The sequence below is a fragment of the Indicator indicator genome, chromosome 9, assembly GCF_027791375.1.
Source record: "Indicator indicator isolate 239-I01 chromosome 9, UM_Iind_1.1, whole genome shotgun sequence".
NCBI classification, from domain to species: Eukaryota; Metazoa; Chordata; class Aves; order Piciformes; family Indicatoridae; genus Indicator; species Indicator indicator.
In genome coordinates, this window is record NC_072018.1 from 37,313,652 (window position 1) to 37,327,999 (window position 14,348).

At 50.1% G+C, this 14,348-nt stretch overlaps 1 protein-coding gene across 1 annotated transcript in view; it reads right to left on the reverse strand.

Moving 5' to 3' along the window:
* MBOAT2 (membrane bound O-acyltransferase domain containing 2) overlaps positions 1-13,144 on the reverse strand; it is a 56,833-nt gene extending 43,689 nt beyond the window's left edge. The window contains exon 1 of the mRNA XM_054383624.1: positions 13,073-13,144. Coding sequence (XP_054239599.1) covers positions 13,073-13,144 — 72 coding nt within the window. The remainder of the gene's footprint in view (positions 1-13,072) is intronic.
* Positions 13,145-14,348: the final 1,204 nt, after the last annotated feature.

Consider the following 14,348-nt stretch of genomic DNA (forward strand, 5'->3'; position numbering starts at 1 on the left):
CTTCATGCAGAGCAGCAGCCAAAGCAGGGAGGGAATTGGACTGGTAGAGAGAACTCCTGACTGGATGGCACAAATTAATCAGACCTGACCCATACCACCTACACTCCACTGAAAGTTTTGCTGATGAGCTCTAGCACTGCACTGAGGACACTCAGAAGACCACCAAGCATGAACACCTCCAAAGAGAAACAGTGCTCGAGCAGCTGGAACAGCAAATATGGCTCAGGGATACTGCACTGGAGTCTCTCCTCTGCCAACCACCCACACAAACTCTTTGTGAGTTTCCTCCACTTTGGGCCTATTTTCTCATTTTTAAGAGATCTTCTCAGATTGGAAGGAAAAACAAGTATTGAAATGTGCGAAGTGCAATGACTGCCTGGAGCTTCAGGGATGTGCTTGGGATGAAGTGATGGGGGGCTGGGAGGGCTGCTCTTGGCAGGCCTGGTTTAGGGGGTTTGGATTGGTTTGTTCCTTGCCTTTATGTTTGGCTTGGGGATGTGGGGTTTGTTTGTTTGGGTTTTGGCTTGGGTGGTGTTTTGTTTGGTTGGTTTTGGGTTGGTTGGTAGGTCTGAGTTTTTGTTTCATAGAATCATAGAATCAAGAAGGCTGGAAGAAACCTCAAAGATCATTGAGTCCAACCTGTCACCCTAAACCTCATGACTATCTAAACCATGGCACCAAGTGCCACGTCCAATCCCCTCTTGAACACCTCCAGGGATGGTGACTCCACCACCTCCCTGGGCAGCACATTCCAATGGCCAACCACTCTCTCTGTGAAGACCTTTCTCCTCATCTCCAGCCTAAACCTCCCCTGGCACAGCTTGAGACTGTGTCCTCTTGTTCTGGTGCTGGTTTGGGGCTTGTTGGGGTTTGTTATTTTTTTCTTTTTCTCCAAGGCACTTTAGTTCTTATTGCTGATGAAAGAGGCCTTGGAAAAGATGACCCAAACACCAGCAGAAGCACCAAAGCCATGCACAGAGCCTAAGATAATGGTTTTGAGATGCAACATGTCTCAGAGCTAACACTCAAGAACCTGTGGAGATGATTTTGCAGCCATTTAGGGTTTTCCCCTGTTTTGCCACACCAGGAAATATTTTTCCATGGAATTCAGCTTTGCTGAGCTGCAAGGTGCCAACATTATTTATCTCCCTGCCTACAGCCAGCTTGGGTGCCCTGCTCTACCACAGAGCTGTCAGACAAGCTTCCTGCTTTGCCTGACAAGGTGCATCGAGCAGCAGTCCTGTTCCTCCACCCTTAGCCTTACTTCTAACTGCAGTGTTTAGAGAAAAAGACAATTTAAAACACATCACAGAGTATGAACTACAAAGGCACTCTGCAAAGAGCTCTTGCAAGGGCTAAGAGATGGAGACAGAATAAGGCATGTTTGTGTTCACAGGAAGTTCTGATCTTCCATTGAGGTTTTTGGGTTGTTTTCTAACTCAACAGGGATGTTGTAGCAGCAACATTGGAACACAAACCCCTCCAAGCATCCTCTTTGTTGACACACACTTGTCAAAAAATCGCCAAACCTTGTCACAATTAATGAAGCCTCAGTTGTGCCTTGTCTCTCAAACATCAATATTTTCCTCTTCTTCCTGCTGCCAGTTAGGTCAAAACCATTTCCCTTTTCCACCAAAACAGCCAGCTGAGGAATTCAAAACATCTACAGATGTTCACTAAAAGCTACTTAGGAGAGCTGCTGATGCTTCTCCACAGCAACCACATAGCAGTGCAGATGGATTTTCTTCTGTCCAATTTCTAACCTTCACCCAGTCGAGAAGAAGAAACCTGAAGGGGCTGCAGGAGAGCTGAGGAGGGACTTTGGACAAGGGCTGGGAGTGACAAGGCAAGGGACAATGGCTTTGAGCTGGGAGAAGGGAGATTGATTCTGGAGATGAGGAAGAAATTCTCAGCAGTGAGGCTGGGGAGACTCTGGCACAGGTTGCCCAGGGAGGCTGTGGCTGCCTCCTTCCTGGAGGTGTTCAAGGCCAGGCTGGATGAGGCCTTGAGCAGCTGAGTGTAGCTAAGAGGTGTCCCTGCCCATGGCAGGGGGTTGGAACTGGATGAGCTTTGAGGTCCCTTCCGACCCAACCCATTCTGTGATTCTAGGAATCTCTAAGGACAAGAAGCAGGCAGTAGTAATCTGGTTTGTGCAATAAATGAGCATCAAATCCCATCAGCTTTCTCAAACAGGGCTTTACTAAATCACTGCTAAGAATTACTCTAAGAAAAACTGACTAAAGATGTGACATGAAACATGAATTTACACATTTTCTAGTGAAAACAACCAAACCCAATTCATTAAGGGTAGGAAGATATCAGCTGAAGGATGTTCTCTCTGCTGGGCTTTAAGGAGTCAGCATTATAAATACAGCAATAAACACAGAATAGCCAATTTGGTTATAAACAAATGTGGTTCAAAGGTGAAACTGAACCAAGAATGCTGGCTTGGGGGTTGGTTTTGTTTTCTTCTCTCCCCAAAAGCAGCAAGGACCTAAACACTTTTTGCTTCTTTTAAGCAAAAACTGGTTTGGCCAGTTAAGGGTTGCAGAACTCAGACCAGCAGGCAAAAAAATGGCTTTATAACATCAAAACACAACAGCCTGGCATTATGTTGGCACAACACAGCCCCAAACAAAGCCCAACTCGGCTCCTGCCTTCGCAGAAGCCTGGCTCTGTGTGGCACACTCACAGGGCACACGGACGCTGGGATCAACCTCAGAATCTCTGCTGTGCCACATGGGGGGCAGCACAACACAGGGTATTCAAATGTGTATTTCAACAACAAGTTCTTATTTTAATGCTCAAAGAGCCACTACAGTGCCTGAAATGGTTAAAACTTCACAGAATTAACCAGGTGGGAAAAGACCTTCGAGATCATCAAGTCCAACCTACCACCCAACACCATCTAAGCAACTGAACCATGGCACTGAGTTCCTCATCCAGGCTTATTTTAAACACCTCCAGGGACAGTGACTCCACCACCTCCCTGGGCAGCACATTCCAATGGCCAATCTCTCTTTCTGGGAAGAATTTCTTCCTAACATCCAGCCCAAACCTCCCCTGGCACAACTTGAGACTGTGTCCCCTCCTCCTGTCACTGGTTGCCTGGGAGAAGAGACCAACCCCCACCTGGCCACAACCTCCCTTCAGGTAGTTGTAGAGAACAATGAGGTCTCCCCTGAGCCTCCTCTTCTCAAGGCTAAACACCCCCAAGCTCCCTCAGCCTCTTCTCACAGGGCTGTACTCCAGACTTTACAAGTTATTGACTTTCTAGGCATCTAAAAATGAAGCAAAACAACTCTCTGCTATGGAGGTCTCCTCCTCAAGGGCAAGCAGAAGCAATTTCTCTGCTAAGGTCTCCCTCTGTATTGTTGGATTCTGTTGATGTGTGAGCAACTGAAATCCACCTCAAAAGCAGCAGCAAACCCCAGACAGTAACACTTCCTTGTGCAAAGAGCCAGCAGAAATCCAGCCATTGCAGGAGTCCTTTCAACTAGCAAGTAAAGCAAATATTCCCCATCCTGAACACAATCAGCTGCTCACTGCTCTCCAGGGAAAAACAGAACAGAAAAAGGCCTTGACCACGCTTTCCCCTCAATGAACCACTGTTCCACTCAGCCTCTGCTGTTCCCTGCATGAAACCAACCACCTACAATGTCAGGGAGCACCACAGAGCAGCCCTGTAAACATCTGCAATGCACAGCAGCCTGCACAAGGGCCATTTTCCTTTCCAGCAGAGCTCAGCAGCAGGGAGAATTCTGCTTCCATATTCAAATATTTCATCTAAACTTCCTCCATTCAGTCCCATGAGAGATAATTGGACACATTCTAAGGCTGGAACTTCTACACATCTGGTGAGCATCACTGGGCTTCTGAAAATTCTGAAAAGGACTTGGGGGTGCTGGTGGGGGAGAAGCTAGACAGGAGCTTGCCATTGGCTGCCATTAGCCTTCTGGGCTGCCAGTGCCCATTGCCAGAGATGGAGAGAGAGGATTGGACATCAAGAGGAAGTTCTTTACTCTGAGGGTGGTGAAACACAGAAGCAATGTTGCCCAGGGAGGTGGTTGAGCTCCCATCCCTGGAGACATTCAAGTGCCCATTGCCACAGATGGAGAGAGGGGATCCTGCCCCTCTGATCTGCTCAGACCTCACCTGCAGGGCTGTGTCCTGTTCTGGAGCCCCAGAGGTCCCTTGCATTCTATGACTCTCATGATGACAGCCAAGCCAAAATAGCCTTTGGCCAGGAAGAGAAGGCAGAGCTTTTTCCATTGCAAAAGATGCTGAAGGCGTCACTTAAAACAAGCAGTTATCTGCATTTGCAGACAAGCTGAAACTGCCAAACATCTCTGCTCATGGAAGGAGTGCTAAAACACTAATAACTAATGCTGACTTTAAAGTGCTTTCCAAAGGGGAGGAAGGAAATTTCACATCCATGCTGAAGAATTTCATCACCACCCTGTGTGAAAGAAACACTGCAAAGATGCACACATGCTGCAAGCAGGCTTTCACCTGGCTGTGGGAAGCTTTTCTCACCTTCCAGAAGGAAAAAAGAAAAAAAAAAAAAAAAACACAGTCTAGAGTCCCTTCTTCAAAGGACTGAAAATAAGGAGAAAACCTGGGCAAGTGTTACCCAGGAAAAAATGTGAGTCAGCCAAAACAATAGCTGTAAAGAAGACAAGTTCTAACCAAGGCTGCAAGGAAGGTGTCCCAGTGCCAGGGGAGGGCTAGGTTGGAAATGAGGAAAAATTTCTTTGCTTCAAGAATGGTCAGAGATTGGAACAGGCTGCTCAGGGAGGTGGTGGAGTCCCTATCCCTGGAGGTGTTCCAGAAACCTGTAGCCATGGCACCTGGGGCTGTGGTGGTGCTGGGTTGATGTTGGCCTGGATGATCTTGAAGGGCTTTTCCAACCCAAACAATTCTATGGCTCTGTGATCTCCCTTCTGCCTTACTGGCTGTCCTTTGGCCTGGTCTTGGGGCTCTCCGGCATTTCTTTCCAACACCCCAGGACTGCAGCAGTTCAGTACCCATTGCTGAGATGTGTTTTGACCTGGCTTGGCACTGCAGTGAGCACAGCTCAGGGGTCCACACCAACACCCCCCAAATGAATTGCCTAAGGATGGGAAAAGCAATTTGACAAAGCAGGTGACTAGAGGCTGCCCAGGCAAAGACTGTTTGGTTTAGATGTTTACTGTAGAAAATTTGGCCTCTAATTATATTTTCCCCGCTGCTTTACAAAACAAAATGGAGAAATTATACCCAGAAGGAAAGTGTGAGAGAGTATATCAGAGTGAAACCTCACTGCTGCCTCCCTACAACTGAAATAATTCAGAGCAGCTCTGTTATGTTCTTACAGCAAAACTCCTGAACCTGAATTGAACAGAAATATTTCTTTCTTGCACTAAATATTTTTACCATTGAGATGCCTCATCTTTCCCAAGACTGCAACCAGTGCCTGCTTGCTTTTCATTACTTCCTTCAAGATAGTCACTGTCTAGTCTCAATTTTACCTCTCATCCCAGCAGTTTCATCCTTCTCTGGGCACCTTTTATTGCAGAGCAATTTCAATGAACAAGATGTGGAGAGTTAAGCCAACATCCCAACACTAGAAGTCTGTGAAAGGTATCACTGCAGGGGGATCAGGAGCCTTCTAATGATAAATGCCATCTCCTCCACTAGTTCCAAGGAAGCGAAGAACCCAGTAAAACCTATGCTGGTGAAGCCAAACAATCCAAATGCACAGACATCAAGAACATCACAGACAGAATGGAGAAGGACACTTATTTTTTCCAGCTTTTCCCTCACCTAGAGTCCATAAGATGGCTCAGGCTGGAAGGGACCTGAGAGATCATCTGCAACAACCTCCCCACCATGCCCAGGGACACCTCTCAGCCAGACTCAGCTGCTCAAGGCCTCATCCAGCCTGGCCTTCAACACCCCCAGGCAGGAGGCAGCCACAGCCTCCCTGGACAGCCTGTGCCAGAGTCTCACCACCTCCTACTCAGCAACTTCTTCCTCAGCTCCAGGCTAACCCTGCTCTGCCTCAGCTTCAAACCATTCCCCCTTGGCTTGTCTCAGACACCCTCAGCAAAAGTCTCTCTGCAGGATGCCTTCAGGTCCTGGCAGGCAGCTCTAAGGTGCCCCTGGAGCCTTCTCCTCTCCAGGCTGTCCTCACAGCAGAGCTGCTCCAGTCCTTGGCTCACCTTTGTGGCCTCCTCTGGACTCCCTCCAGCAGCTCTGTGTCCTTCTGCTGCTGGGGACACCAGAGCTGGAGGCAGGATTGGAGGTGAGGTCTGAGCAGAGCAGAGTCAAGGGGCAGAATCCCCTCTCCAGCCCTGCTGGGCTGCAGGAGGGCACTGCTGGCTCCTGGGGAGCTGCTCAGCACCCAACACCCCCAGGTCTCATGCTTTGCTCTTTACACTTCACTCTTCTGACCTCTGCTAGCAGCAAAGAAGGAGCACAACTTTCTTATCTTAGCACTTCCTTATCTTCAGTCTTTGGATTACACCCAGCCATGAACACCCTTTGTGCTCACTTCCATGACTCAAGTTTCCTGTGTCACAGCAGACAAAGCAGTGACCTACTGCTCTGTGTTTCACAGCTGCACACAAGGGTCAGGGAACAGGTGGTGGCAGAGAGCACAGCTTGGGACAACCTTCACTTCATTCTTGTTTTACAGTTTTATAATGCTAAGGATAAATGCTAGGCCATGTAAATGCTGGACAGCTATAAAGCACAGCTTTCTGTTTTCTGCTCCATCTTTAAGACACAAAGGGTTTAATCAGACTAAAACATTTTGGTCCTCAGGCTATATTAGATTGTCTTGGCAGAAAAAATGGGAGACCAAAGCATCACTAACGCCCAAAACACTGTGAAACTACAGAGCTCTAACAGCAGACACATCCAGATGTTCCCTGCAGGCACAGCAGGCACCTTCTGCTCCTCAGCAAAACGATTCCCTAAGCCACCTCCAAGCCTGGCCTTTTACCTTGGCTCCAGCTGTGGCTCACCTTCAAAGCACCACAATTAAAGCAGTAAAATCTGCAGACACATCTTGCCAATCAAGTGTGTAAGAAATGAACATTTCATACCCATACCTCAGGAAAAAAATAGATCCTTGATGGCAAGGAGTTGGAACAGTTGACAGTAGGCTTGGTGGTTCAGAGACTCAGAGAATGCTTTGGGTTGGAAGGGACCTTGAAGATCATCTAGTTCCAAGTCCCCTGCCATGGAATGATGATCTTCAACCTCCCACCAGCCCAGGTCACCCAAGGCCTCATCCAGCCTGGCCTTGAACATCTCCAGGGAGGGAGCACCCACAAACTCCCTGGGCAGCCTGTTCCAGTCTCCCCACCCTCACTATAAACAATCCCCAGTGTAAACCTATGGTCTTAGAGGGCTTTTCCCACCTTTGTGATTCTAGGAGTGTATCCAACAGGGAGGCTCAACACTGCTTAAAGACAGTTGTGGTATGTAGAACTGGGGGTGTTCAGGGCACACTGAAAGCCCAAGGAAACAAATGCAGGAAACTCTGCAGAGCTGCAGATGCAGCAGCCTGGCCTGTGATCACCAAATGAAGGAAGCTGATAGGATTGAGACAGTTCATATTTAGGAGGACTTGGGGGGTTTATGTCTGTTCCTCATTAAAAAGAAAAAAAAAGGCTGGGTTAAATTCTTTGAAGGCTGATGGCACTCATGTAGAAAATTGTATTTACTCTACACAAATGAGCACATTTATTCTAATAAAAGGCAAACTTAGACTGAAAAATAAAACCCCACCAAAATCAAAGTGTGGAAATAGCAAGGAATTTATTTTCCTTTTGTTCAAAGAGCACTGCTTAGCTTTGCAGCCTGCATGTTCAGTGCAGTGCATCATCACAAGTATGACATTTCAGTAGGTCCACAGACCTCCATGGAGCTCTGCTGGCAGCAGCTGGAGCCATGCTCTTTCCTTCCTTATCTAGAAGGTGATCACTGAGCTGTCCAGACCACATGCCAGCATCTCAAGATCAACCTCTTAGACAGCCATGCAAAAAGCTGCCACTCACACACTATGGGAGGCCATCTCCTGTCTCCCCTGCCCAGCTCTTCCCCAGTCCGTCTCCCTTGCCCAGCTCTTCCACTACCACCCTTCTGCTTCTAAGGCAAATTCAGGGCACTAATAACCCTCTCAATTTTTGCTGATTTTCAGCTAAAAATGTTGTCCCTTCCGGTGGAAGCAGCAGAAGCAAAGATTGTTCTCTGAATTCCACAGAGCCCTAGAGCCAAGAAGGAAGTTTTGCTCTCCTAGAACCACCCTCACCTGCCAGCAAGTTCAATCCCCTCCAGTTCCTGACAAACAGACACATCATCAAGACGTCATCTGTCAAACAAACAGCAAGACACGGCCAGAATTGAGAAATGGACCAAGGTTCAATGTGCTGCTACCTGAACTTCACCTCAAAGAGGAGAGCAGCAGACACAAGCACAGAGAGGAAAAGCAGAAGTCTGGGTGAGAGAGACAACTGAAGTCATTCAAGTGCCAACCTTGATGCACTATTTGTTCTCTACAACTCCCTGGAAGAAGACTGCAGTGAGATGAGGTTGGTCTCTTCTCTATAGGATCAGGTGATTGGAAAGGAAATGCCCTGAAATTGTGCCAGGGAAGGGCTAGTTTGGAGATCTGGAAGTATTTCTTTGCTGCAGGAGTGGAACAGGCTGCGCAGGGAGGTGGTGGAGTCCCCATCCCTGGATGGGGTGTTCAAGCATCATGTGGACAAGATTTAGTGGCTATGGTGGTGCTGGGTCAATGGTTGGACTCAATCTTGGAGGTCTCTTCCAACTGAAACAATTCTATTATTCTATGATTATGCAGCTCCTGATTCTCTAGCAGCCAAGTTTTTATAGTTATCCTTCCCATGCTTCTCTTCAGCTGTCAAGAGAGCAAAGGACACCACTCCTCTCATTCCCTCTCCTCTGACAAGACAGAAGGAGCACTATGGTACCCTTGACAGTCAGTCATCAAGTTTTTCTCCTACAACAAAGCACAAAAGCAAATTGTAGCAAGTTTGCCTGCCCAAATCTACAGAGATAATCCTAAATCCTTGTCAAAGAATCATTAAGGTTGGACAAGACCTCTGAGATCATCCATCGCAACCAGCAACCCAACCCCACGGCCACTAAACCATGGCCCCAGGTGCCATGGCCCCAGGGTTCTGGAACACCTCCAGGGATGGGGACTCCACCACCTCCCTGGGCAGCCTGTTCCAACCCCTGATCACTCCTGCAGCAAAGAAATCCTAACATCTTGTCCTCACCAAGCATCTTCCCTTACACCTGACAACTCAAAACAGAAACATTGGAAGCAGCAGCCCCTCAAGACCACATCAGCTGTTCCAAATGGTCACTTCCGTTAAACTGGTGCAAAACAAAAGAGCAGCCAAAGGAAGGGTTAACAGTGACAAGTTACCACCTAGTACCTTGTAGGGGGAAACCCACAGAAGCAGCAAACAAGTTCTTCTCCATTCCTGTAGGTAGCTAGCACTCCAAGACCAGGAAGCAGGGTCCAGGAATAGCCATCTCCTGAGCAACAAAGTGTTTTCTCTCTTGTAACACAGTGACAGGTAAAGGAAACTGCTCTTACAAGGGTGTCAAATGGCTCTGGCCAAGCTGCCATCTCTACACTCATCTCCAGGGAGCATATAACCAACATCCCCAAGTGAATCTGTGCCTCCGGTTTTACTAAGCATTAAAAACAATCTCTTCCTCACACAAAATGATAGGGGTTGGGTTAGAAGGGACCTCTGGACACCATCCAAGTTGAACCCCCCTGTCAGAGCAGGATCACCCAGGGCAGGTCACACAGGAACACATCCAGGTCTGTTTGGAAAGTCTCCAGAGACTCCACAACCTCTCTGGGCAGCCTGCTCCAGGGCTCTGCCACCTTCCCAGGGACAAAGTTTTCCCTTCTGTACCTGTGGCACCTCCTCTGCTCCAGCTTTCCCCCAGTGCCCCTTGTGCTGTCCTTGGACATCCCTGAGCAGAGCCTGGCTCCAGCCCTGCACATCTTTATCCCCAGCCATGAGGGCAGCCCTCAGGCTCCTCTGCTCCAAGCTCCAACTCCCTCAGTCTGGCCTCACAGGAGATGTTCCACTGCCTGCAGCAGCTCTGTGCCTCTGTGCTGTACTCTCTCAAGCAGTTCCCCTGAGGTCCTTCTTGAACTGAGGGGCCCAGAATTGGACACAATAATCCAGATGTGGCCTCACCAAGGCAGAGTTTAGGGGGAGGAGAACCTCTCTCAACCTCACCACAGCTCTTCTAATCCACCTCAGCACATTGCTGGCCCATGGGCATTCCTCTGTCCACATAAACCATGACTGCATCATTTTGGATATAAATATTAGCCTCTACTTGTGGTTAAAACTGAAGCTGAGAAACAAAACCCCTTTATCTCCACCAATCCTGAGTGCTGGCAGAATTCTGGGGTGCCCATTTCAAGTACCTGCTGTATTGGTGTGGCTGTAGTCACAGCAGAGGTTTGGATCAAGTGGTAGAAACAGCTAACTAATTAAAACCCCTTTATTCTTTTTTTTTCAAGGCACTGCTACATTTTCCTACCCAGTGTCACACTCCTTGAGCGCACACACCAGAGGAGCAGCCCTTACTTTCCTTTTTCTCCCCTGCCCTCATTCTCTCCTTCACTACCTTTGATTTGATTACACTGAACACAGTTCACATTCTTGCTGTACTACAAGCTTCCCATCAAGCTAGACTCTTACACTGAGAGCTTACCAAGACCCTAACTTTGCCTTTTCAACCAGCTGCAGATGCATTCCCCTCAGCACAGCATGATTCTGCAACTCTTCAACTCACACCCCAGTCATAACCACTGCTCTTCATACACAGCTGTACCTATGTCCAGTCCCCTGCTGCCTACAAACCAAAGTATGATTTTTTAGATGCTTTCAACAAATCTTTTAGCCACACTTCATCCCCAAAAGCTTCCCCAGAGCTCAGATATTAGACCAAAAGCTCTTGTCTTTACAGGAACACCTGTTGGAAGACATCAGAGAGAGGGAAGTTTTCAAGGTTTTGGTAAAAACTAACTTTATTGTCATCAAAATGGAATATCCACAACGTTTCAATAATCCTGGTAGAAGCTGCACTGCACCCTGAAGCAATCAGATTTAGACCACTACTATGTATAGATAATTATAGAACACCAGCATCATGCCATAAGGAGATCCTCATCTCTTATTTAAAATCACAGAATGGTTTGGGTTGGAAGAGACCTTTCAGATCATCCAGTCCAACACGAAGAGCTTCTTCTCACCTCAGCCATCTTGGATTACAGCACCCCACAGAAGCTACCTGCTCTAAACACACAGCACCTGCCAAGAGCAGCTCCCAGCCTGCAGGTATTAAACACTGAGCCACTAAGTGCCACTGATCCTGGTCACAGGTATCCCTGCAAGTCATGGGCACTATCTGTCCCATCACAAGCAAGCTCAGTTCAGAGAATCATAGAATGGTTTGGGTTGGAAGGAACCTTTGAGACCATCCAGTTCCAACCCCCTGCCATGGGCAGGGACACCTCCCACCAGCCCAGCTTGCTCAAGGCCTCATCCAGCCTGGCCTTGAACACCTCCAGGGAGGAGGCAGCCACAGCCTCCCTGGGCAACCTGTGCCAGTGTCTCCCCACCCTCACTGTAAAGTTTCAACCTGCCTGCTTCTATCACTTTGCTAGAGGGTATTTTTTTCCTGTGCATCCCTAAGCTAAGATTCTACCCACAGAAATAGCTGGAGCAGCAGGGGAAAAAAGACAGACAGGCAGACTGTAGTTCAGTCTCTTCCAAAATTCTCTTACTAGCCATGCTCCTTCCTCTACATTTTATTCCCAGCTAATTTTCTCACTTGTTATGTGTATTTTGTACAACCAAGCCATCACAATCTCCTTCTACATAAGCACAGGCTGTTTTCCTTAGGTTTCATTCACTCATCATGGAGACTTTGAGAGGTCTTAATAAGACTTTAATAAGAATTCCTCACATGAAACTCCTTGGTGCTACAAAAATTACAGGCATTACTGGAGGTTACTTCATTTATGCATTCATCAAGACATAAATACTGAGGAGATTTAGGAGGTCTGGACCACTTCCCCCCATAAACACATTCTTCTGCAGCTTCTGTTACTCAAATTTGCAAACACGCTTCCTAATCTGGTTTTATATTCACAAACATCAATATTTTGTACATTTAGGGGGTCTAGGCCACTTCCCCCATAAACACACATTCCAGTTCAACCTCAGCCACTCGGCTCTGCAAACACACTACTCAATTTCATTCTGGACTCACAAACACACTGATACCCCACACATTTCGGGGGGCTAGCCCACCTCCCCCGTAACCACACGTTCCTCCGCAACTTCAGTCGCCAAACTCTGCACGCCCCCCACTCTGACGTTTTACCCCACGACGCTCCATGAAGAAGCAGGGCTGGCTGACACCCCTCGGCAATTTCTACATCGTCTGACAAAGGACCCCCCGAAAGGGCTGCGCCCCGCGAGCCCCACCAGCGAACCCTGCGTTTAACTGCGCTGGCAAAGGCGCCCACCGCCCCAAGCCCCGCACGGCCGAGCTGCGGGGCCGCGCTGCCCAAAGCGCGACGCCAACAAGTTGGCCCAGGAGCTACCCAGAGCCACCGCAACCCGCCGCGGCCTGACCCGCAGCCGTGCCCCAGCGGGATGAACCGAGCCGAGTGGGATCGGGCCGTGCCGTGCCCGGGATGTGACGGCCGCAACTAGAGCAGACGGTGCTAGGCGGGGCGCGCACCTGTGTGCGGAACGCGGCTGCTGCTCCCCCCACCCAGGGCCCGCTGCGCTCACCCGCGGATGCGTGATGGGAACCGAGGCCCCTCCGCCGGGCGCTGCCCACCCTCCCTCTCCCCGCACCGGCGGAGACGAGAAGGACGGAGGGGCCGTGGGGGGAATGGGTCACGGCGGGACGCAGCGGAGCCGAGGAGCTCGCCCGGCGCTGCCCCTCCCCGGCGAGCCCCCGGGAGGCATCAGCAGGCTAGGCGCATCCCCATCCTCACCTGGTCGACAGGCAGCCGCACGGCGTTGCTGAGGGGCTGCAGCAGCGTAGAGCCCGTAGTGCTGGTGGCCATGGTGAGGGCGCTTCTTCCTCCAAATCCCGCACCGGGAGAGCGGGCTACGAGGCCGGGGAACCGCTCTCCTCCCGGGCTCCCGTGGCGGCAACAACGGCGGCGGCGCGAAGAAGCCCCAGCCCCGAACAGCGCCGTGACAACAAGGGGCTGGCGAGGCTCTGCTACTGACTGACAGGGACGACGACCAATCCACTGAAGAAACCGCCGCGGAGTGACAGGCAAGCTGGACCAATCACCGCCCCGTGCTCGGCTGGGCGGGACGAGGCGCGGCTCCCCTCAGGCAGCCGCCCAGCGGCCGCGGTGCTGGGCGTGGGGCGGCGGGGTGAAGATGGTGTTCGGGCAAGCGGGAGAAGCTTAGGGCCATCACGGGGTGGCCTGAAGTAAACGGAATGGAGCCGGCCCCGCAGTCACCTCTATGCGCTGAGGGCGGGCAGAGGCTGCGCGCAGCGCGTAGGTATCGCGCAAGGCCCGCAGCGGCCGCGCTCAGGGTCCCGGCCGCGCTTGGTCTGGGTTCTGTGTGGCGTGCGGAGCTTTGATCCGCAGTGGGGTGTGCACCGCCTCTCTCCAAGCGCTGGAGATGGGGGCTTGAGGCACCTTCTAACGCGAGGTGTTGGGCCGTGGAGTCATCGAATGGTGCGGGGTAATAAAGACCTTCGGTATCATTGAGGCAAACCATTGCCGCACGGCAAGGAGGACATTGAGGAGCTGGAGCAGGTCCAGAGAAGGACAACAAAGTGGGGAAGGGTCTGGAGAATTTTGGGCTGGAGAGGAGCAGCTGAGGGAGCTGGGGGGGGTTTGGTGTGGAGAAGAAAAGGCCAAGGGGAGACCTCATTGCTCTCTACAGCTCCTGAGAGGAGGCTGCAGTGAGTTGGGGGGTGATGTCCCCTCCTTAGTCTCAGGTGATAGAAGAAATGTCTTCCAGTTGCACCAGAGGAGAGTTAGTTTTGACATTAGAAGAAACTTGTTGACTGAAATGGTTCTCAAAGCCTGGCACAGGCTGCCCACGGAGGTGGCTGAATCCCCACCCCTGGAGGTGTTTCCAAGAGGCACAGATGTGGTGCTGAGGGCCATGGTTTAGCTGCAGCCTTGTCAGAGTTACAGAACGTTTGGACTGGGTGAGCTCAAGGGCTTTTCCAACCCGAGGCTTCTTTTCCAAAGGCTTTCTTTGATTATCTATCTCTACTAGGTCTTGTGCTAAACCACA